Genomic DNA, 24610 nt, shown 5'->3' with positions numbered 1-24610 from the left:
ACTCAATAAATTTAACACATATATTACTGATAAATCTGCGCGTTCCAGTGACGCCAACACCGACCCCCCCTCATATTACCTCCGATAGACCGTCTAGCCATAAAAGTACATTTTCAACTTATATTGTATTTTTCGTAGTCCACGACTCGTAGACTCGACATGTAGTCCAGCTTGGGTAGTCTGGCGCCGATAAAATGGCACTACACCGTTCGTAGCTTTATTATTGCCAAAGGAAAGTCATGTATATACATGTCTTTTGTGTAATGACGTATATATATATCTACGTATCTATATATACGTTATATATATATATGCCATTGTCTACGACATTTGTAAAGTGAGTACTTTTTCTAACAGAGTAATCTACTCAACCATTAAACAAGCTTGGAAAGATGGGAGATGGCATCACTGTTTCCTGGCAATACCCATCTGGCAATAGGGATGCAGTCTTTTCCTGTGTAAATATCCAAATAACGCAAGGAACGATCATGCTGCTCAATTCAAAGACACTACTCAAGCGGATAGTGGCAAAATACTTTATGCCAACCTGTCGTTGTCAATAAGTGCCAAGAAGTGCTTATTTTGACCATCCCTTTGTTTACTAAAAAGCGTATAGAACAGATAGATACTCCCCGAGCGGCGAGGCATTTAGAAGTGCCGCCGGAGCGCCTAGGATAGGGGTTCCCATAGTCGCGACTACACTAGTAATAACAGCAGCCTCAACGAATTTGGAGGTTATCAAGTGCATGGAGGAACTTTGTGTACACGATCATCGGTCATCACAACAACAACATCAAGCAACTTTTTTTGGGCTGTATTAACTTACTCACAATTTGACTCCGATCACTTACAGCAACTATCCAGGTCCAATGCATTATGAAGATACCCATATACCACACGCCCGTACTTATGTCCCTCCCGCGTAATCACCAATCCCTATAGATAGAGATATTCCTCTGTACCTATTAGAATTAGCTTGCTGAAGTCCAAGAACGCCGCCCTAGGAATTATATACGATGCCCTGTTTAGCCGCGGAACAGCATTTGATAGTTGGCGGTGGTATGAGGGTAGATGACCTTATTGGGATTACTTTTGCGAAGCCGTATAGGCCGATAGATTTCCCTAGCCGACGTCTCTACGGATCGTAGAAACACTTTATTACTGGAAATTAAACCAAACTATAAAATTTTATTAGAATTTACGCCGAATATTGCTATATACTGCTTGTTTTTCAATAAATATTTTTTCCATATGGCTAACAATCGACTAAAGCAAAATCGATTTCGATTTTTTGATCGTTGACTTTGTTGATATTTGCAGCGTAATGTCGTAGTGCTCAAAAGGCGCCATTTTTCAGTAACTGTACAAGAGGACAATAAAATCAGTGATAATGTATCATTCGAACAAATAAATAACTCGGAAAATATCTATTTGCTATATGATTTCTAAAAAAATATTCTAGAAGACTATCTTCAAACGCCGCTGTGCCAAAAAGTGATCATGGCGCTTGCGATTTTTCTTGCCTCTACACTCTCAACTTCGGTAAATCTTGCTAAGCTTTTCTTTTATTTATGTGCCCAGATATATTTTCATTGATGCATGAGTTTTGCACGCGACCTTAGTAGCCTGATGAGAGTACCGCATATATTCGTATCTATGCTCTTCAAGCTAAGGTTTTGAGGTGTTGCAGAACGCTGCAAAACGTTGAGTTGTTTGAAGTAGGGGCGGCGGTGTTATCGCCGAAAAAATCTATTAGACAAAGGCACACGAATGAATGACATTTCAGATTAGGAACTTCGATCAAGCTTGGGGAAAAATAGTACAATGGGAAGTACGTTCTTGTAAATAACATCAAATATAATCCGCAAATTTGGGTCTATAATCGACGGTAAAGTAAGCCTTTTTGACCCTTGAATTTTTTTAAGAACTAGATCTGTAAGCGGATCGTGACGGTTTTGTGTTACGGGATACTTGAATCTGAAGTTGATGGTAACCAATTCATCACAACAATCTTGGTTCCCCCAAAAACCAGATAGATACAGTATCGAAAGAACCGTGTCAAATGAAACAAGTAACTGAATGTATTATACATAGGTTTGCCTAGGTAATAGGTATATAGATACGTGTCATAGCTTGACTTGTTAATAGAAATCCAAGAATACAACGTTTTTCACGTACGATCCCTAAGTGCGGTGGGCCTCCGCTTTTGAGTCGTGTCAACGCGATCTTATCAAAAGGTCTTGCTGGAATAGAGCAATTTATGATAACTATTTTCCAACTAGGTTTCTTCTGTACAACACATGCGTTTGACATTTGCCGAACTTGTCAATAAGATACGTCCATATAAACGAAGGCGTATAGGCATATAAGCGTGATAACATACCGTATGTCGGTACAAAAAACGATACCAATTAATCTCTTTTATTAAATATCCTGATAGGCATACTTCGTATACAACGATTCTTACTTATATCCTTAAGTTTACTTTTATATTAATGTAAAGAGGTACATTTTCATAAATAATGGCTAAATTAACAGATTTTCTAATAACCTCGTGTCTACTAAGAGATCGTAGGTGGGACTTGGAGCACATCCAAACGTATTGCCTAAATGCACGTTCTTTTTTACAAATTTGAATATATGAATTTATCTAAAAGGAACCGGAACAAATGTTACCGAATATTAGAAACACGCGTTATTAACGCACTGGTCAGTTCATACAACGTCTATATCTGTTTCTGTATACAATAGACGATGAATATAAAGAACGGGCCCTATCATGGTTATTTTTCCTTTCTGCGAAAAAGATGGCCTTGACATAGTTTCGTAAACGGACGTCTCGTGGGTCGAATTTACCCTAGAGTATATCGTTTAGAAAAAAACCGCTTCCTCCCCATCGAATGAAAGCGTCATGGAAAAGCCTTTTATGTGCTGATGGATTTGTCCTTTTCTAATTTTATGTTTTGCCGGTTCTTTTTTAGCTCTAAACGAAAACATCATGTCGACGCGATAGACCTGCAGCTAATGTGCAATTCTTTCGGTGGATCCACTTATCTCCATGAACCAATGATTCAATGAGCCAAGCTACCAACTGATATTTGCGCATACCCTAGATTCCGCTGCACACTCAAAAAAACAGTGGGTCGGAAGCCGGGTTTCTTATTGGTATACAGTGAGCTCACGATTTCCAGCTATTTTTAATTCTCAAAGGGCAGTCGTTAATTTTCTGGGTTGACGTCTTGGAGAACGTCTGAGTGAATGTCGCGGTGCCGCGATGACGACAGTAGCTTAACATCTATAGCTGCCGCTTACCCGTGTGTCTGGTAAGCATACGAACGGCCACCAAACAACAGGTACCATCCAGCTACCCCGTTAGGAGTAACTGTCATCGGATTATGCCGTTTGTTTTTTATTTTTGGCTTCAACGTGCTCGTTCGTTCCCTCGTTCGGCCGCCAGCCCGCCCGCCCGCCCGCCTGTGTACCTCTCTGCCGCCAACTGCGGCCTGGTTCTCTCGGCTATTTCGTCGGATTTTAATTGGAAGCAAAGTAGCCTTGCCGGAGGACTCCGCGGCTTTTCGCTGTAAAGCTTCACGGTGCACCATACGATTCACAGTACCTGCCTGTCTGCCTTCCTTCCTTCCTTCCTGTCTATAAGCAAGGGCTTTCAAGACGGGTTGTTCAACCGGCAGCGGGTAAATGTCTAACTCGAAACGGGACAGAAGCTACTGCTCAGCTGAGAACCTGCAGAGTGGTCTAGCAAGCAGCTAAGTGCTTGCCAGCTCCGCTTTGCGCTCCGCCGTAGACAATGCCTCAGTAGCCAGGATTCCTAAGCTTCAATCGAGCCCATTGCAAGTCAGGTACGGCCACGAATATAGGCGCATCTATGCTGGATCTTCATGTGCCAGAGCTTCGCTCTCACCACCACAGTTAACGACTGAATCAGACTCCTCCGAGCGGTGACTCTTCTCTCGGCGAAGCGCGTCTTGCTTCGCTGTCCTACTTCGCTGGAAAGCACTCTCTCCCTATTGACGTTCTCTTTATCTAGAAATTGATGAAAAACACTTTCGTTGTCTTGACTTGCGTTAATGTATCTTAGTCAAATTCGTGTCCGTTGTTAAGCGAAGTATGACCTTACAGGCTTTCATCGACTGGCATACGCCTTTCGAAGGAACACCAGACAATTAAAGCTATACTTTATTCATAATGCGTGCTTGAACCTGATGGTAAGATAAAGTGTTTTGGCGCTGGGTGTGGAGCACGCTTCCAAAGAAGGACGTACTAATCCAGTTTTGACGAGTGGCGTACGTGGACTTATCACCGTTCTCTTTTAGTGGACGACGGAAAGGGTCCTCTCGGCGAAGCAAACCCCTCGCGGCTCAGCTCCCGCGAAGGTATTGACTACGCGTAGCAGCCAGCGTCCTCCAGCTTCCGCTGCTAGTCGCGCTTCGGCCTTTGCCAGGGAGGAAGACGCCGCAAACAGATTCGACAGCGCCTCAAGGAGATCGCGCCTCCAAACAGCCCTTGTTGATTCGTCATGGCGGAAAACGTTGAGAATCTCGGTTTTAAAGGTCAGTGTATAGATATTTTAACCTATGGGTTTTCAGTGCCTGCTTTGAAAGCTCTCTTATTCGCGCTTAACAAAGATCAGCTGTTCTCTATTTATCGAAAACGCTGTGTAAACAGGTGGCCCCTAGGTTATGGAACTCGAAAATCGATTAAACGCGGGGCATTTGCAGTGGTTACTTCGGTAAAGATTCCCACAGGACATACAAAAAACGCCTCTACGTTTCGTCACATCAGAATAGATTAAACTGAGAAGAGCGAGGGTTTCGTAACGTTCGCCGTCGTGAGCTCTTCTTCAAAACAATTCACGGCTACGAATTGAGTTTAGAGGTGATCAACGGGTCGATGCACATTCTACATTAGACACTTCTAAGTTATTAAAGGAAGGCTACAGGAGGCAGATGATTACATAAACAAGCCGGAAAGCGATGACCTATGTCAAAAAGAGGAAAACAAGAAATAATACCAATTTACAAATAATCAAGACTGCCATTATGTATATATATATGATAGACTATTGCCAGTTTTGGTAATTTCTTAATTAACGTAAACGCTAAAAAAAGGAAAAAAAAAATATATATGTGTGTGTATGTGTATATATATATATACGTATATGATTAGTATCGCTTATATAATAGAGCATCGATGGTAAGCAGTTTATTGCGTGCAACACATGCCTGAAATGAATGTATTGAAAGACCGAACCGCGTCCGCCGATAACGAGGCGAAGCATAAGCCTTCTACCTAGGTATAGGGCAGCTTTTTTTTCGCTGTAAACGGCGTACCATTATTGCGAAAATTATAAGACTGGTAATCTGAAATGACATACGTTATTTTGTCTTGCGACACATTGTGATCACGAGTATTTGTAGCCAATCCGAAACCGACCATTGCAGTTAGCGTATTGTCAGTTATTGTTTCGTTGAAACTAGACCTATTATTTGGCCCGTGGCATGAAACTAGCGGTACCGGTATTAGCGGCAGTACTCGGCGTTTCGGTGCAATACAAATAAAGTTCTGCTGTTTTTGGTCTTAAAATGACTAGGGCCAATTATGCAAATCAAGACTACGATGCACGTTGGCTAAATTCTTCCTTACATAAGTTAGTTAGTAAGTGCAACTTGAACAAGTTTGAATAGCTTATGAGTTTAATCAAAATAATTTGAAAGATATTCACACGCGCGTGTTTATACCCCACACGCACGATGTCTATATCATACACTACCGTAATATTAAAACGAAGCAGATTTGTAATATCTGATATCTGGTGAGGTTGTTGACCGAAGAGGCGAAATTGGAAAAGGCGAATGCAAAATTGATCGTAAACAAAATTGCCTCGAAGTAGCCCGCGATAGCTTACGATAATGTGTTCTTCTAAAGAAGGCACCGTAGTCGTTGAGAAGCTTTCTTATAAAGGTCGGTACGAAGTTTTCCTTGTGAACGTCTAGTAATCTTTAGATCAACTCGTAGTCTCAACAGCTGGACAGCATCGGCTAGCCTGTGAGAAACTGTCCCGTATAAACAAAAGCCTTCAGCTGAAGACCTAATGTGAGTAGTAAAAAAAGTATAGCGAAGTCGTTCGCTTCGAACTGTGCTCATCCGGCGACTAGGAAATTAGTTCGGGTTTCGGCGTACGGCGACGACGCGCTACATTGATTTACGTATTTTGACCGATGTTCATCAAGAATAACGGGATGATAAGTTTTTCTGCTACGGTGACGTGTTGCTTGATAAAAGGGCTTGAGGACATCATCATTTAGCCCATAATAGAACTAAAGTTTTTACACAAAAATCACAGTGGCAAAGAAACGCTGATTTATTATTAACGCTGAAATTGCGACCTTGGTTGATAGAGATCGTCCCATCCCACGCTATTTAGCAGAATGTTTGTTTCCCAGCTAGTGGTAAGTGTACGTTGTCTGGTCCACTGAACGAGGGAATGTCTCTGGAGGAGAAGTTACGCTCTTGGTGTTCACTGTTTCGTTATCGTTGAAAATAGATTTCCTGTTGTTAGGTAACCTCAGCACATAACGACGTCGGTCTGATGCGCGGTCTGGACAAAAAAGATCCTAGCTTGCGAGTTATTGTATATGACTAAATAAAGAAAGCCAATAATTTAAAGTAAAAGGCTATATATCGGTTTAGACTTTTAACTCGAACGTATAATTAGCCAGCTCGAGTGGACTGATACGCTGTTAGTGGTAATTAGAATATAGTGTGTTCTTGCGAATCGGGTCGGTCTGAGTATAGTTAGTATCTTGTTTGTGGGTAACGTGAGGCATTTTTCTGCACGCGCATGGTAAGTACCTATTTCTGAAGGTCCAGTTAGACGTATTCTCACAGCATTAATTTGAAATGGCTTGCGCAATAATTTGACTATGATTACAGATCTTTACCCGTACAACATTAACGGGAAGGCAGAGACTCGCGCCTTTCTATTGAAAGTCGTTAGTATTTTACTCGACTACGTCGACGAGGAGAATGACCGAACGTCAAAAATTTTAGATTTTAAGATGCCCGAGGAACTCGAGCAGATCCTTGACCTCAATTTGCCTGACAAGGGCCTACCGCTTGGAGATCTCCTTAAGGATTGTCGTTCTACGCTTAAATGGCAGGTGAAGACTGGTCACCCACACTTCTTCAATCAGCTCTCATCAGGACTCGACATAGTGTCACTTGCGGGCGAGTGGCTCACATCTGTTGCCAACACGAACATGTGAGCCTGAAGCTTCCATTAGTTCTAGTTTCTGGTACCAGTATTCGAGATACGTAGTACTCAAATGTGCGGACTGCCACACACGAGTAAAATGCTAGTGCACCATTATGCTACATTCTACTTTTTTGACGTTAGACGCTTTTCCGTGCTTTTTGCGGCCTATTTCGCTTTGCTTTAATCGATTTGATTTAGATCGACCAGATCATTATACATCCCGTTGGTGTGCATGCCATGAACTCAATATCTAACTAAAGGTATGTGTAATTTGCTAGAAAACAACACATGCTTTTCTTCTTCATATTTAAAAAATGAAAATTTATAGTGTATATATATATATATATATATATATATAAAGCTTTGTCTTCGGACTAATGCTTAATAACACTTCGGTTCCAGAAAAAGACCGGCCAACCCCTAACATTTTTTTTACCCAAATGTTAAACGAATCAGTTCACAAGAAAGGATTATCTGTGTTGCGTAAACGAATGAAAACGATAACGATTGTAGATATCCATTAATCGATTCAATGTTATTAGGTTCACGTATGAAATTGCACCCGTTTTCATCTTGATGGAGAATGTTGTACTCAAGAAGATGCGCGAGTATCTCGGATTTGTTCACGGGGACTCAATCCTTGCACCCGGGGGTTCGATCTCCAACATGTATGCCGTTATGGGAGCACGTCACAAGATGTTCCCGAACTACAAGAAGCTTGGTCTGAAGGCACTTCCCCAACTCGTCATGTATACTTCAGTAGATGTGAGTTTACGAAGCTCTCGGGTGGATTGCGGCGTACCAAACAGTTCGATTGCCCTATTTGATCTACGATAAGTGGAAGTAGGACAGTCCCAACGGTTACACTATGCTCTAAAATTTCGTTAGTTATAGTTTCATTGGTCTATGTATTTTACTTCCAAATTACATTGACCCCTATTCGATAGTTTCACTTGACTGATGAGGTTGACGGATGACTTCGCTTGTGGGTGTAAACAAATACAGGTCGTCGTATTCAAAAGTATTATTTTTGTCACTTTTGTTGCAATTTGGCTATGTTGTTTTCGACTTTGGGTATGTCCAAACAGTAATGACACCTAACAAAGAACGCAGCTTGGCCAAAATTTACTATGTATTCGCTATACGACCTTATCCCAGATCTCAACCAGTCTATCGCTTTTTGCTAAAAATGTTCAGGTCTGATTTAGTCATCTAGCCGGCGTCCATACGGACATTTCTAAATTTCTATTGTGAAATTTTATTCCCTAGTGATCAAAAAAGGCGAGAAACCGTCGGCGGAAAGTCTATAGAATGTGGTGGATGCAAAAGAACCTTCCACTTTCGCAGGGTAGCCTTAGTGGTCCTTACTATTTGTGATCAGGCGTTGTCGTAACTTCATTCACCCATATCTTTTGTAAAATAGCTTCGCCCATTCGATGCAACTGGGTTAGATACATCAATCTCTGTGCCTTATAGACGTACGACGCAGGGTATAAAAGGCAGAAAAGACGTTCGTCGTTCTTAGAGTGCTGTTTGGATCTCGTGTTTATTTATGCCAGGCAATACATCGATGAGTCTCTAGTTGGAGACTGGAAAGTTTTACTGGCCTCTATCTAGTCTGCAAGAAAAACCGTCGAAACCTATTTTCGTTATAGAAGGCCTAATAGAATCCACGGTGGTTTTCACCAAACAATGTGCGAAGGCTAAGATTATTACATAGATCATACTAGTGGTAAATGGTTTTGTTCCCCAGTTATCCCATATTATGCGATCAGTAATAGTCGCATCACGGCACTTCGGTACGAAGAGCCTCCAAGTATTTGTTAGTAATTATAGATGGTTTTCCCATCGGATCTTTTCTTGGGCCGTTTTTTTTTTCTAGTTTTAGACTTATTTGATGCGAATCTTTCTATTGATCGCTAGTTTCGCTTTTGCTTTGTTTTGGTAATACGCCATAAAGCTTTTTCGAGTATGCTTTTTAAGCTAGTCACGTATTTTTACTCGAATTCAGCTAAGATATTAACCGTGGACGCTGTTCATGCTGTCGTTGTTGCATTGTGAACGGAAGCCAGTGTCGGTATAATCATTGTAAATCCATGATACCTTAGCCCCGCTGACTAGCGCCATCGGTGGAGTAATCGACGAACACTATAGGATTAATTCATCATCCCGTTTAGTTAAATGTTGTTTTTTCATTATAGCTTACTCAGTACGCGTATTCATCCATTCATTACAACTATCCATTCAGCTTTACTGTATATAATTTTTATGCAATCGATGTATGTAGTCGCATTCAAGTTATATACGATCTTGTCAGACTTGGCGCTAGTGCAGAGGTGCGTGTCGGATTGCCACAGTTACGGAGGTGATACGGCGAACGAGCAGCTGGCATCGTGTTCTGACTTTCATTCGTTGCATCGTTTCCCAGAGTCACTATTCTGCAATGGGTGCGGCAGCGTCGTGCGGCCTGGGCACGGATAACGTTATTCAAATTGGCACGGATTCAATGGGTCGCATGCGAGTTGACAAGCTCGAAGAGGCTGTTCTGGCTACAAAGGCGAAAGGACACGTCCCGTTTTTCGTTAATTGCACATGCGGAACGACTGTCGTCGGTGCCTTCGATCCAATCAATCCAATCGCCGATCTTTGCCAGAAATACGGCATGTGGCTACATATCGATGTAAGTAAGTTGTATACATACATACTTGACGATTTTTCGAGGTAGCGTCAGTTTGGTCTTACATAAATGTGAAATTTGCGTTATTAATGGCCCAGGCTGCGTGGGGAGGGGGTGTCCTCCTATCGAAAAAGCATCGCCATTTGATGGCTGGGGTAGAGCGAGCCAACTCTGTCACTTGGAATCCTCACAAGCTAATGGGCACTCACCTGCAGTGTTCAACGATCCACTTCCGCCAAGACGTGAGTAACTGGTAGTTCTTTTTCGTTGAATGTTAGATTCGTTGCTTGAATAAAGGGAAACGAAGTTGTAAATAGTAGCGCTGGAGCTTGAATACCTATTAGTTCATTGTAGTAGTAGTCGATCTTTTCTCTGATTCAGTGCCCACGAAGTACAAAAATCGACATATCTTAGTGTAACCAGTTGTAGAGAAGCAGTAGTGCATGCGTGTTTAAACAAAAAAATTTTGTATCGCCACCATGGCCCCCCTTTTATGACAAACGTAAGTAGATACCACAATGGGTTGCGCCATCTTGTTTAAAAAACTGCGCCTTCATCTATTCAGAGCGGAGATATCCTCTAGGTAGATAAATTGATTCGCAACAGCCACATGTGACACTAGTGTTTATAGCTAGCCTATCTGGTTGCTCACTTGATTTGTATTGACGCCGAGTTTTCGTTATTACAGGGTATCTTACTGGGCTGTAATCAGATGTGCGCAGAATACCTGTTCCAACAAGATAAGCACTACGACGTGTCGTTTGATACGGGTGATAAAGTGCCGCAATGTGGACGTCGCAATGACATCTTTAAATTATGGCTTATGTGGCGCGCTAAAGGCACCGAAGGCTTTGAAGCTCACATTGATCAACTGTTCGATATTTCCCAGTAAGTAGGACGACAGTAATTCATTTTTTTTAAATTTAAGATCAATGTGTTTCATTTAAGAGGAAATTTTTCGTGCTTTTCAATGCCTCTTCAATATCAATATGTGAAACGTATTTGTGTAGTTGTTCACTTTCTTAATGGGGTCTCCTAACGGTACTGTCTCTTTGCTCATTTATTTATTTTTTTTTCGAAATTATGCCGCGAAGCATTTGGAGCTTTGCTTCATAACAGAGGTGTTCCCAAGGTTTTCGCAGTTGTGGAAGTGGAATTGTTTACTAAGCTTCACTAATTAATTCAATGAAGGAAAGCTGTATTTTCGGCGTAAGTTTTTGGCTATTACTGAGACTATTTGTTACAAATGGTTTCCAGGTTACACAACGTAGGTCATCAATGAACCTCTTAATGCGTGGGAACGGCGTAGATGGGATTTAGCCGGTTGAGTATGAGCATTGAAATGATCACTAACTAATGATAACTCGATGATTGGCAATACTGAAATCTGATTGCAGGTATCTGGTGAAGCGTATTAAAGAAATGCCGGAAAAGTTCCACCTGATTCAAGAGCCTGAGATGGTTAACGTGCTGTTCTGGTATATTCCCCAAAGGTTAAGGGACCAACCCCAGAGCAAAGAGCGAATTGCCGAACTCGGAAGGGTAGGCTTAATTTTTGATTTTTTATTTTTTATCACACAATATTAACACCTACGAGACAATACAACCAAGTTAAAATATATGGTCGTAGTACCTATCCGTCTTGAGTTATGGCTAGGCAATACGAAACCCTTTTCCTATTAACCTTACACTCCTTGCGAAACTAGCTGTTCACAGACGTCAGTTCCATGCTATTGCGATACTTGACTGTGCTGCAAATGTTAATTACAGATAACTGCCCAGCTGAAGGCCCGTATGATGAATACAGGAACCCTAATGATCACATATCAACCCCTGAGAGAGTTGCCGAATTTCTTCCGAAACATTGTCTCAAATTCCGCCGTTACAAAAGATGATATTGACTTCCTGCTGGCCGAAATGGACCGTCTTGGCAACGACCTCTAAACTAGTTGTTTCCCGGGGAATTTACACGCTGGTGACCCGGAGTTATCGCGCGTGCTTCGTGCTGTTGTGACTATGCGTATGGAAGGAGAAAGAATCCCCTTAACAGTTTAGTTCCGATAAGCTCAAAAACGTTGAGGTTTGAAACGTATGGGTATTGGGATCTCTGTCGTCAGAAGTGATGCACGCACGCTGCTGTTTCGTGTTGTGGATGCTGCACGCGGTAATTCGGAATTGGCGGTGTGAAGAAAACTCCTAATCTGAGTTCCAGTTCCAAATTTAACCTATCATTCGTAGACTACGCAGAAAGAGACATGAGGTTCGGTTGGTTACCTACAAAGCAGATGCAAATTTTTTTAATAGCAAAATTCACAAAGAGCTTAAATATAATGGTTGAATAAATAATACGGTACCGATTCTTTATTATTATATTAGAGAAAAAGAGAATGGTGTGAAGTGTGCGGCAATGCAGACAGCGGTGGCGGCTATAGCCCGTTTCGCTTAGTACCGAGTCGTAAGAATAGTTGTAGCTCCGAAATGAAACTGGATTACAAATGGCCAGAAGGCTGTGACAAAGAGAAACAAAAGGGTGAATGAAGTGACCGAACGAACGAGGAAATGAAAACAAAAAGAACCACTATAGCAGACCCGAGGGGCTTTAGAGATTTTAGACCAATCGGAGCGTAGTCGATAGAAGCTTGACGCTCGAGATTCTTCAGTGGCAGACGCCCAGCGCGCCACATCCCATCTCCGACACCGCCTGTCTTTCAACAGCGCCAAGCTGCGCACTTCACGGGGCGTCAGAGTATTTCTGACAGCCGCAAACGGATAGTTTGTATAGAAGCAGGGCCACAACTTTGGTGCTGATCGTCATTTAGTTGCCGAAGTTATTCGGTTAATAAAAACGACGTTGTGGAAAATCTCATCTTACTTAATGTCTTATGGGGCATGTCGCAGCGTCCGAATTACTGGAAAAGTGGCAAATTGAAGTTTTCAACTGCAATATGCCATACAAAAATCCAGAGCTGAAACACACAGATTTTCACACGGAAAACTCGTAGGACGGCACCGATAAATCGGTTTAGTTGTTTATGGATAGAAATTTTCGGTAAAAGCGGATTAACAGTGAACTATACAGTAATTATTATAGAGGAACGCTGTCGCACCCGAAAGCTGTCGTCTCTTGCCGCGCATCATCCACCTTTCGAATCACACAATCAGCCTCCATGTGGGACCAACCGGGGCTCTTCGAACTCTGGGGCTATGAAAGAACGTATCATTACAAATGAAATAGGCTTCCTACTGTCGAAATATTGTCATTCGATATAAGTAGGCCGTTCTGGCAAAACTAGTTGCGAAGAGGCGTAGTAAAAAAATCTACCTGTTAAGCGAAACTAAGTATGTGGAGAGCAAGCCTCCCTGACTAATAAACTCTGCTTGTTGAGGTCAGAGTTACTCATTATCCGCCGGGTGATGACGATTGACAAACGTAGTCACCTATACAAGCAAATGATGCTCCCGATGTAACTATAATTTTCAGATTATCAATCGAAATTCGTCAGCCAAACATTATGGCATCATACAAATAACGAACTACTTCAATAATATGAAGTCGTTATTAGACTAACAATAAAAAGAGTGGGAAAAAAATGACAGAAGACGTACTATAGAACTTAGTTGTCACCTGACAAAAAATAACTCCTGACGCGCATATATGAAGGTGAATACGCATAGGGACGTGCATTTGGGAATAACTTAAGCGGACGTTAACTTACGTTGCCGACGCATTCACACATCATGCACGATCTCATACACGCACATAACTATCATATAAAACATGTTAAAAACACTACTAAAAAAATGACATTAGAAAATGACGAGTTGTAGTAATGATGATACTAAGGACGACTTGTGAAAAATAGTTAAACACCGGAAATTTTCGATCAATTCTAGCGTGAATTTTCGCACGATCCGTTGAGGCGTTCCGTGCTGCGGTCGCACAGCGGTGATTTCATAATACCGTTTATGCAGGACCCGAACGTTATGCGATGCGAAAGTAATATATCTATATATAACATATTGGAGGTTATCATAACAATGCCTAATATCTTCTAAATTTCACATCAAACTAAGTAACTGTGAAGTTTTATAATTTAATCATATTGATGCAGCTATGCTAAGCCTTAAAAAACTAAGAACGAAAAATTTTCGGTGTTTAAACCTGAGAAAACACGGTCCGCATCGTGCTTAACAATCGGTTGTTGTGTTCATAGACCTTATCGCGTTGTCTGTTAATGACTACGATAATTACATTAATGAGACTAATTAATGATAACAACGTTATGAATGGAGTTTTTTTAACTTATTTAATTCCGCTGTTTGTTGACCATACCTGATATATTTTTGTAACTAGCAAACGTTATAGGACGTGTTCTGTTAAGTACGTCCTCTGTTGTACGGTTGAACTAAGTTCAGGCCGTGCCCAGCCAAAAATAAACATGCATATACTATATATATATATATATATATAACACCGGTCAGAGCCTATGGAGTAAACTGCGGCAACGAGAGTAATGGATATGCTATAAAGCAAGGTAGGGCTATAGGCTGTAGGGTTATGGATATACAGATTGAATGAAAGTACGTAAGCCGATTACCACAAAGGAGGACGAAAAACAAAGGATACGAAAAGAAGGATAACAATACGAGAGATCCGAGCTGATCGACATCTTAACAACAACAGATATGTCCACGATCGTTGAATGTTACAATAAAAATTAACGTCGACAGCAAACATCAAATGGCCTGAAATCTTGCTTTGGTCCTAATCTATATTTTCCTTCCAGAAGTTTATGAATGTTCAGTTTCAGTTCAATTCAACGATGAAGTGTGCTAGGCAAAAACGCCACTTTCGAGGCAGTAATATTAGTTAGGGTTTTATGAACAAATAGACTGATGTATGTATCGATCAGCGACGAAATAAATGAGAAAAGTCCTAGCGAATTCGCAACTGCATAGCTTAGGCCTTATTGTTTCCCAGCTACCCAATTTTCGTTTATGGCCATTTGGCAAGCCCGTTTGAAAATGCCCAGCTTTGCACTAAGATGGACTCCGCTCGGAAGGGCGAACCATGATTGCAAAATCACAACGGTGAGAAGAAGCAGAAAGCTAAATTGACACTCTTAATACCATGCATCTGAAGTTCAGTTTGAAGCTTTTTAGAAATCTCTGGTCACGAGACCAGCTAGTAAAGGAACAAGTCGACCTCTGTTGCGACATGATCGATTCATACAACACAAACCATTACACATAAACGATCTGCGATATCATCCTATTCGATTGATAAAACTATATAGTAGCGTGCACATATCGTTAGCATGTACATGCACAGAAATAGAGCACGAAACTAATACAAGTACGCATGAATATAGTTTGATATAAATTCTACTTTATTAAAACGCAAAGATGATTATAACAGTAATAATCATCATATAATTATACAAAACCACTTCATGACGTCGATCATTATTTATATGATTGTTTGCTACTTATAATAACATAACATTAAAGATGTACTACAGTTATATATACAGGTTAGGACAACGAACGACAGGGTCCTTGTCGTTTGTCCGATCCGACAATAAATAAGACAGCCTTCCTTCACTCAATATTATCTATATTGTAACAACATTGTTCGTACTCTTAGTTCATCGTGGCCTTCGAGCCCTACTAATGCAACGGTAACCGTGCGCATTCAGCTGCCGCACCACTGCACGCTGATAGTTCCGCGTTGAAGATCGTTTAGCTCACCTACTTAATTGATAGTTCTCTTATTGCTCGCTTAAAGAAATCAGAGAACGAGATAAAATAAAAAAGTGGAGCCTTTTTTGTTTCATCTATTTCTATGTACTGTCCTATCCTATGGCACACATGGTTGCTTTATTAAAATAGCGCCCCAGCCTAGCTTAGAAGCTTTGAGCTCTTCTGTGCATTACGTTTTACTAGCTTAGTTCGTTGAGACGTTTAATTTATGGAAGGAAGCCAAGGAACGCTAAGTAATGTGACAGGATTAGGAGTATCCACTTTTCAACGATCGCCGTATGAACGTGTTGTCACGTCGTGATATTGGGGCTACAAAGTGGCCTTTCCTATATTCTACCAGCCTGTGCACAAACGGTTATTACCATAAAAAAAAAATGTTCGGACAAAATTGTGTTTTTTGCCGGCTTAAGGTTGCGAACCTGGTGGCTTATACTGTCCTCTTGGCAAACGGAGTAAATATGCGCATACATTTGAATGAAACACTGGGAGAAAGATTCCATTTGAACCTAATTTAGGTTTCGTAGTTAAGGAACAACTATAATCCCGTAGCAGCGAATAAATAGAACACAGTATTGATAACATTATAGAGGTTTATCTAGCTGTAATAAGTTAAGATAAAATGGCAAGAGATGAATAATATTTGGCGCAAAGCGCCTATGCTTCCTCGTGGTCTATATATCAGTAGATCCGGCATATTATTTTCCCTCCGCTGTTGTCCAATTGAAGCCGACAATACAACAAGCAGTAAACACAATGGTTGATTATTAATGATTTTAAAACTTTACCGAATATTAGTAAACTTCACAGATAGTATGATATTACAATATGTACATAACTGTATAAATTAGGTTTTCTATTCTACTATGTTTGATTCTGCGCTCGATTATGTACATTATTTTACACAAAAAAAAAAACACAGTTTAGATATCAAAGCGACCTCAAGCGTCGCTATTAAAGATTCATTTCATTGTCCGCCCTTTTTTTAAAAAGTATTCCCTTTGCAGACAACGAGAGCGTGTGTATGGCAAATCGCATGAAGTTCCTACGGCGGTTTATTTGTCTAGCACCCAATTATTGCTGGCGCAGTCTGGCCTCGTTATGCTGTTAGCCTATTATCCCAGCTTACGCTTAATTAAATTTACGCGTTTGAAAACTCTTCATACTTACCTAGGGTGCAAAAGACACCTGTTTAAATAAAGCTGCTCAGACGTAATCGGATCTCAGATTCAGATGACAAGATAGGAAAGAGACCAACACTGGCATGGTAAGCGAACGTGTCTGAAACGATCGTAAGGTGAAACTGGCTTCATGGCTCTTCAGTTTCCCTAGAAAGTAACTTGGATACTTATCAGTGTACTAGTTCACATAATTAATTAGATTAGACAAAATTGCTTTAAGCAAAGCTGTGAAAATAATCCATTGAAATCGTAGTTGGAAATTTCCAAACTGCTCTATTCAGATGGCTAATTCATCTCACTGAAAAAGCCTTTCGTATCGATGGTGAACTTGTCTCTAACAAACGACAGTCGAGTAAGTATCATTTCTGTACGTTCTACTTTAACTGGAAGTTAACAAAACATTTGATGATTTCCGCGCCGCTGGTAACGGTTGAGCCTGAGATTGAAGCTATGCCAGCTACACGTGTGAACCAACGCTCCGTTAATTCTTTCGTTTTTTTTTTTGCAATTTTATGAACACCTCATAAAATATTCGCGTTGCTCAAATGCGGTCGGGTACTGTTGAGAGCGCAGGATTAGTTTATCAACGATGAACGGCGTAGCTTCCGGCTGCTCCATCGATTCTGCCGCATCTTCTGTCTCAATTTCCTGGGATGTTGGGGGAGTATCAGGCGTCGGAACACCGTTGCCGAGCTCCACGTAATCCAATTCACTGCAGACGCTTAGCTGACGATCCAGCCAAGCCCTGAGTGTTGTGAACGAGGGCCGTTCGTAGGGGTTATCACACCAACACTTCCGCATAATCACGTACCTGCAAATGAATGCCATATGTATTGAACCATAAGAAGAAAAAAGAGCCACGTAAGTATCGGTAAGAGTAACGATAACCCTTGCACTAGTCACCCAGTAAGTAGCTGCGGCCTCATCCAATACAAATATCATCATCCACTATCCAATAAGAGTAACGTATCATTCACTAGGACGAATAAGGGCTAGATTACACAAGTGGAAACGTTTATTTCAACGAAGGTAGTCAGGCTGGTAATTGCGCGTTGTACAAAGCATAGAGTATGTCGGTGGATTTATCGCGCAGCAATGGAAACTCTACGGTATGTATGTGTCTGTCATTTGTGAACAGCGTTGCGATCAAGCCGCGATGCTCGCTTTCTATTTCAACACCTGATTTTCGATACTTCTAGTTAAATCATTGAAGGGCTCACAAAAAAATTACAACAGTGATATTTTTTTCATTTACTTAGGCTAGCCTGAGGCATTTACAGCCCCAAAAGGGGTGTAATGAAAAACCGGCATGACGACCGTCCTATCTCTATACGTTGTGACCATACACGCCTTCGAAGAAGTCTGCGATTCTAAACGGAAAAAAAGTACGTACATTTCATTGGAGCAATTTTTCGGTTGTTCCATGCGCTTGCCAGCCTTTAGGAGATCGAAGAGATTGTTGACACTGGCCATGGCCGGATACGGAGTTCCTCCCAGAGTCATAATTTCCCAGAGCAGAATACCAAATGACCATCTAATGATTTTGTTGGATTAGAGATTCGCATGAAGTGAAGAAAAAGAAAGTGAAGCAGCAGGTTAAGCGATGTATCGCTTTGTATACCTATGGTTTTACTGAAGCGATGCTACCATTACTGTCTCTCTTAATCGACCTTTCCTTAAGAATCTTCTAATCGGCATGAAGAGCATATGACGGCGGATACTATGATTTTATCGAGTGCTGAACGAAAGTATTACTTTGGCTGAATACAGCAAATGCCAAACTAAGAGCCAGCAACTTTGATTTTGTGAAGCCTGGTGAAGAAGCGGTAATTTCAATCAACTCTAATGCCTAATAGGAAATATATCTTCACAAATTATTGATCCCGTCACGTCTGCATAAATGCAGTCAACTAGCTTTATGTCAAAGACACAGTAATTTAAATAATTCGTAGTTAATAGTTGATTAGACGGACTTACGCAGATATCTAAAGCATATATAATCTACTTACACGTCGCTCATCGATGTGTACACCTGGTCAAACAAAGCTTCTGGTGCCATCCATTTAACCGGCAGTCGTCCATTTGTAGTTTTACGGTAGTAACCGTAATCATGCAAATCACGAGCGAGTCCAAAGTCAGCTATTTTGCAAATCGACTTCACATCGTCAACGACGAGAACGTTACGAGCAGCCAAATCCCTGTGAATGCAGTTCTTCGAGGCAAGGTACTCCATGCCGCTTGCAATCTGATACGCGAACGAGCTCAAATCTTTGAGGGTGAGCGTTTTCTGCACAAGCTCTTCACCTCCAACAATCGGCTGAAGATAACCAGCGCTCCGTCTATGATTTCTTAAATAGTCTCGAAGATTACCATGTGACGCGTACTCGACGATTACGTACAGCGGTCCATCTTGTGTGCAGCAGCCAAGCAAATTGATAATGTTGATATGTTGACCAATTGTCTTCAGTACTTCCATTTCCGACACGAGATCCACCATATCAAGATCGGTGTGGCCTTCCTTGAGCATCTTCACTGCGACGACGGTTGCCCCAGTTGTTTTATCGCCTGGCCGTATTCCGTACGCTTCGCCTTTGACAACCTGGCCAAACGCTCCTTCACCAAGAATTTCACCAAGAACAAGTCGCTCCCTAGGAAATTCCCATTTCTGGTCGAGGGGCAGATCGTACTCAGAGAACGATTGCTGCTTATCGGACATGGCGATATACGTAGGCTGGTGCGTGATCTTCACTTGAGGCGAAAGTGAAGACGAGTCGTCAATGCCTTTATTCACATACTCAAGCGTGATTCGTTTCTTTACAACGTAGATCTGCTGATTTCCAAGCAGCTGCATCGGTATCTTATCACTTTTCTTGCTTTTGCTCCTACAACATTTGAATACGAGCAGAGACAGCAAAATCGCAACTGACGAAACCGCAACGAAAAAAGTAATGAAATACCAGTAATTTTGCTCAAATGGAAGTGGGACAGGTCTTGGGCCTGGTAGAACTCGGAGATAGACCTTTTGGAAGGTCGTACCTGCGCTATTTCCTGCAAGACACGCGTACTCGCCTTCGTGTGCCTCGCTCACATTTGACAGAGTCAAATTTCCTGAGCGCTGTAAGAATTCACATATGATACGTTAAACACAATACTAACAATAATAACCATTATTATTATTATCTCTACCTTTAGATAAAACATGTCAACGCCGACAGACCGCCAAAATTGTCATAGATTGAAAAAAACATGGTTTAAAACGACAAACAATTGAACTGATTGAACGTACCGAGAGAATGGTGTGATCTGGGCTTTCAGGGTCATCAAACTTCACCCATACAACATAAGGAGTAAGTGCTGATAGCACATCGCATTGGAAAGTCGCATTCTCGCCTGTATACACCGTCTTGTTAGCTAAATATCCGGGATAAATCATTGGACTGGCGTTGGAAAGATCTGTAAAAGACATTTGTTCAGTAACATCAGATTTTGGATATCTAAAGATCACCTCAACCACATTAGACTCTTGAATCCTGCACTCCTACTGCAGCGGATTACGATCTAAACTGCAGAAGGTTATAATAGCGCGATTAAGAATAGCTGAATCTGTGGAAGAAATTGAGAAGTTTCAGTTCTCTATACTACGTTTACTACTGAACTGGATAAACTGGAAATGGATCAGAGGAGATGCCGTAATATCCGAAAATTCAATGCTTTAGGTCACTGCTCAAGCAATCGCTCTTAAAGCACGTGTTGTCGATAATAAGGAAACTCAATAAAATCGCCTTAGCCCGTTAGTTTGAACGGAGATTATTATGGAGATATACTACCCAATGAAACCGCAAATATACTCCTCTTACCGCTGACTTCGACCTCAAAGGTGTGGCTGACGGATCCGAATTCGTTTGATGCCAAGCAGGTGTAATTTCCTTCGTCGTGCTTGGTAATCTTTTTCATCGACAGAATCGGCCCATCGACGTGTATCTGAAATGATTTTAATATGTACACAATACAATACAGTGTGCTGTATTTTCTTAGTAACAAAAACAACCAGCAATACATGTCTACTGGATACTTCTAGCAGTAAGAGTATTCATATAGGTGTCTATACACGGATTCCATTTAAGTGCTCAGGAGGACTATATGGCAATCACACTGTCATTGTCTAAGCCTTACTGTGTCCTATCAATTTAAAAGAAACTTCTTTAGCCTGAACTGCAGATCACGAACGGATCGTCGGCGATGACGAATATCCCTGAACACTTGAACACATTTTCTATGCAGATCTATCGTGCATCATCGCAGTGTGAGAACGCAGAGCTTATTTTTTTATGTTATATGCAAGTCCTATTTGGCCGTTTGATATGGCTATTTCCGTTTTGGCGCATCGCATCCAGGTGAACAATCCCTATGATGCGGTACGTGAATTAGCGCACCCACAGCTCTTGCTGGCAGACATTCATAGTTAAGCCATCTCCCTCTACTTTTCAAGTTTCTATTTTTACGCTAGATACAAGAAGTGTATAACAACAATCATCTGCGTCCTCATCTTGATTTGTTGTCGGGCAGTTTTCAGGATGGAAAATGTGGCCGATAAGTAACAGCTTCAGGTACGGACTTCGCGATGATGATCCTCTCGTCGAGAGGGGGGTAAGAAAAAAGTAATCTACAGTCGGCCTAGTACTATTGCCTCCTAACGCTCAGGCACCAGACTGGCACACTCGTTGCTTTTGCTTGCGTCGTATAAGCTGTTTTTTAAAAAGAAGAGTCTAAAGAAATGACAGTCGATAGCAAAAGAAGACAGCTTTATAGAATACACTCAACGGGCTGTTCATTCTCTCTTGGTCTGCTTATCCAGGTGATACCAAATCACTGTGCCCGGTGGCTTAGCTTTTCCTGCCTCTGTATTTGTTTCCAGCAGCCTGCCACCTCCATGACTACGAGTGCTGACAAGATGACATTGATGGCGCACATGTTCCGGAAGCAACAATCCAGTTTTGCCATTCGATTGGCTCAACAGTGACGGCGCTGAACCATCATTAATCATCATCATCATCGTTCAGCACTATTACATATATATATATGATATAGCAGTACAGCGTTGTGCTACCTTAAAGTTTATACTATTACATTCACTGGAAGTAATAGCCCTATATGCAAATCAGCTTGACACGACTTTAGGTACCGATGACTGGAGAAGGAATACCTGCTTGTTCGCCACCATTAAGGCGGTCAAATCTGAGTCAACGCATCGCTCGAAGCCATTTACCTTCGTGCCAAAATATCTTGTCAACTCGGAATCACCGTCTTTGGTCCATGTGTAATTCGTCGCCCTTTTTGCACTACAATTGAGGCTGACGGTTTCTCCAATAGCTACAACTTTCAACTGACTCATCCTGCGGATAAACCGTGGCGTCGGGGAAATTTCAGCAGTCGCTACCAGCGAACTCATTGCCACGACGTTGATCAACCACATGATCAACACCATTGCCTGAAATCGAAACAGCGGAAATTATTAGAACTATATAATGTGATTAAACCGATCTGTTATAGTGCCACAGCAGGATCAAATACCGAAGTCCTGTTATTTACTACACGTCTACCTGTCAGAATCAAAATAGGTTCGGGTTCGAATTTTTCTACATAAGATAAACACTACCCAGCCTGGAAAAGCAGACAGCTCAACAGAGCAACATCGAACAATGAGACATTTGCCTATGAAGTGGCATTTGCCGATTCAGTTTTTCAGCGCACGCGCTCGGATCTCATTAGCAGAGCAGATCTTTATCTAAGATATAGCTTCCACATGTGCTTTGACTGCACAATTTCCTGCATAGTCCTTTTAGCGTCCAAATATTTAGTGCGTCTGCATGTGGAGCAGCGCATGTCAAGAAATCGTCACTAACGCTATCTTGTCGTCTGTTTTACATAAAGATCTTTGCCTGTTTAGCATCTGTCGCGAGACGATATAACCGAGCAATACATAACGCTTAAAAAGTGCGGGCACAGACGAATAGAAGTTTCAGGAGCAAAGCGATTGGATACTGTAAGATGTACGCACCTCTAAGGAACACAGTAGATATTAGGCTAAACACAGTTTGTATACACTCGTACATTATATGAAATTCTTGCAACCTCCCTAAGGTCTGAGATGCTAAGAAAGGTAACAGAGAAAACTAACAATACTGTTACTTCAAGGCTACTCAGAAAAACGTACATCTTCATGACGTAAAAACTGCTGGATACACAGAGAGACGAGCGAGAATTAGGAAAGGGCTAAAAATATCGAACAGACAAGCAGATACCTGTTTAATCGTAACCCTCGTCATAGTCTTAGCCCAACGAAGAGGTGTAGATGGACTTAACAAGTCGAATAACGATCAAATTTAAATGAAACCTTACATATACCTTATATGTGTCGACCAGACGCCGATGCTTCGAATCTCGTCAACAACACACGAACACTACATAATTTGTGTGAGGAAAAAACATTTATAGATATGTATCTAATGTCGTCAGCTGGATTTAACATATAACAACACAAACGTTTACTTTTTTCTGTCTAGTAAATTTGGTTCTCCGGGACGTAGTCAGTAAGAGAAACTTGAGACTTCGAACCTGACTAACCTAGCTGGGTCTTGTAAGCCGCCTCTGTTCTAAAAATACGAGCGAATATGTTCCCTCCACGCGACACGCCATCGACCCATAACGCCTTCTACCCCCCGACTACACCTGGCTTTGGCGTTAAACCTTGTGGTCGCTCTTCACCTTCAACCAGGAAACCGCTGACAGTCAAACTCTCGAGCGTCTCCATACTTCAATTTCAACTCGCTTTCCACAAAGCCGACTCCAAGTTTTTCCATTCAGAGATTCTCCGCCAAATGGACACCCGAAACCTCTTGCAGGCGACTTGGAAAACGTCGGGTTCTGTCTCTCATAGGCTTTCTTTGTTCGGCCCTTGTAGCCAGGAACATGATTCCTGGACAAGGGAAGCGTGGCGCACGCTGTAAAGCTCGAATTTCTGGTGAGCTACCTCTCAGATGTGGGTCCGGTCCATTAGAACACCACCCGGCAAGATTTAGATGGAAAACAGTGGCTATGGGCAATTCGACGCTTATACATCCAAAGTTCCACAGCTCCTAAAGCTATAAACTTTCTATTGCCAGGCATGCTTTTAGAGAGAAAAGACTTCTCTTTCTAGGTTACTCGAGGGGTATGAACAGTTCAAGTACGAATGAACTACCTTCGGCCCGTATGTTACATGCCGTAAACATCGCCCGTTGTACCTTCGAGGTATGGAGAATTCCCTTGATTAAAATCTTTGCTTTTACTTGTGAACGAGATGCCACTATGTTTCTTCAAATAAAATCGAAATTTTTAGTAGAATTACTTTCTAGCGGCTTGTTGCACGCTAATAATAATAATAACAACTATTATCATTACACAAATTGTTATATTGGGAGCATGTCACCTCAACAATTCGTTGCATTTACAAATCGATTTTAGAGAATTTCTGTAGAGGCATCACAAGAAAATGCTTTATGGACTTCGTCAGCAACGCTCGTTGACATGTTGGTGTCAAAACAACGCATGAACGAATAAGAAACGTCTTCGAATATGAGGGGTACAGCCAGAACGTCCAGCAGCGGCGCGCGGATATGGCACAACAGCTATCATTTTGACGAACAAAAGATGCCTTTGATCAAATCGTCGCGTGAGTAG

The 24610-nt window shown here is 41.5% G+C and overlaps 2 protein-coding genes across 4 annotated transcripts in view; one reads left to right on the top strand and one right to left on the bottom strand.

Moving 5' to 3' along the window:
- Positions 1 to 4276: 4276 nt before the first annotated feature.
- Gad1 (glutamate decarboxylase) lies at positions 4277 to 14692 on the top strand. 3 transcript variants are annotated; one of them, XM_022844535.2, is made up of 8 exons: positions 4277 to 4568; positions 6952 to 7279; positions 7816 to 8038; positions 9702 to 9953; positions 10049 to 10192; positions 10639 to 10838; positions 11348 to 11492; positions 11721 to 14692. In XM_022844535.2, exons 1-8 carry the CDS (start codon positions 4535 to 4537, stop codon positions 11892 to 11894), a joined length of 1500 nt encoding a protein of 499 aa, XP_022700270.1. In that variant the 5' UTR covers positions 4277 to 4534; the 3' UTR covers positions 11895 to 14692. The 3 variants fall into 3 exon arrangements, with proteins under 3 accessions (XP_022700270.1, XP_022700269.1, XP_086827181.1); XM_022844534.2 differs by lacking the exon at positions 4277 to 4568 and adding an exon at positions 5788 to 5979; XM_086971055.1 differs by lacking the exon at positions 4277 to 4568 and adding an exon at positions 6002 to 6111.
- Positions 14693 to 15317: 625 nt separating this feature from the next.
- The window catches only part of LOC111266775 (fibroblast growth factor receptor 2), a 35920-nt gene continuing 26627 nt past the window's right edge, over positions 15318 to 24610 (bottom strand). Inside the window, exons 3-8 of the mRNA XM_022844530.2 lie at positions 22158 to 22379; positions 20749 to 20872; positions 20178 to 20344; positions 18901 to 20006; positions 18285 to 18425; positions 15318 to 17702 (exon numbers count right to left, since the gene is read on the bottom strand). Coding sequence (XP_022700265.1) covers positions 17402 to 17702; positions 18285 to 18425; positions 18901 to 20006; positions 20178 to 20344; positions 20749 to 20872; positions 22158 to 22379 — 2061 coding nt within the window. The 3' untranslated portion in view covers positions 15318 to 17401. The remainder of the gene's footprint in view (positions 17703 to 18284; positions 18426 to 18900; positions 20007 to 20177; positions 20345 to 20748; positions 20873 to 22157; positions 22380 to 24610) is intronic.

The sequence above is a fragment of the Varroa jacobsoni genome, unplaced genomic scaffold (assembly GCF_002532875.2).
Source record: "Varroa jacobsoni isolate VJ856 unplaced genomic scaffold, vjacob_1.0 scaffold_1114, whole genome shotgun sequence".
Taxonomy (NCBI): Eukaryota; Metazoa; Arthropoda; class Arachnida; order Mesostigmata; family Varroidae; genus Varroa; species Varroa jacobsoni.
The sequence above is the reverse complement of the archived record's forward strand: the minus strand, read 5'-3'. Positions and strand labels throughout refer to the sequence as shown.

Coding starts and splice junctions, on each gene's coding strand:
- Gad1 (XM_022844534.2), top strand. CDS start 5,928: ATGTGTTCTTCTAAAGAAGGCACCGTAGTCGTTGAGAAGCTTTCTTAT. Junction 7,280..7,815: donor TCTGTTGCCAACACGAACAT/GTGAGCCTGAAG, acceptor CAATGTTATTAG/GTTCACGTATGAAATTGCAC. Junction 8,039..9,701: donor TCATGTATACTTCAGTAGAT/GTGAGTTTACGA, acceptor ATCGTTTCCCAG/AGTCACTATTCTGCAATGGG.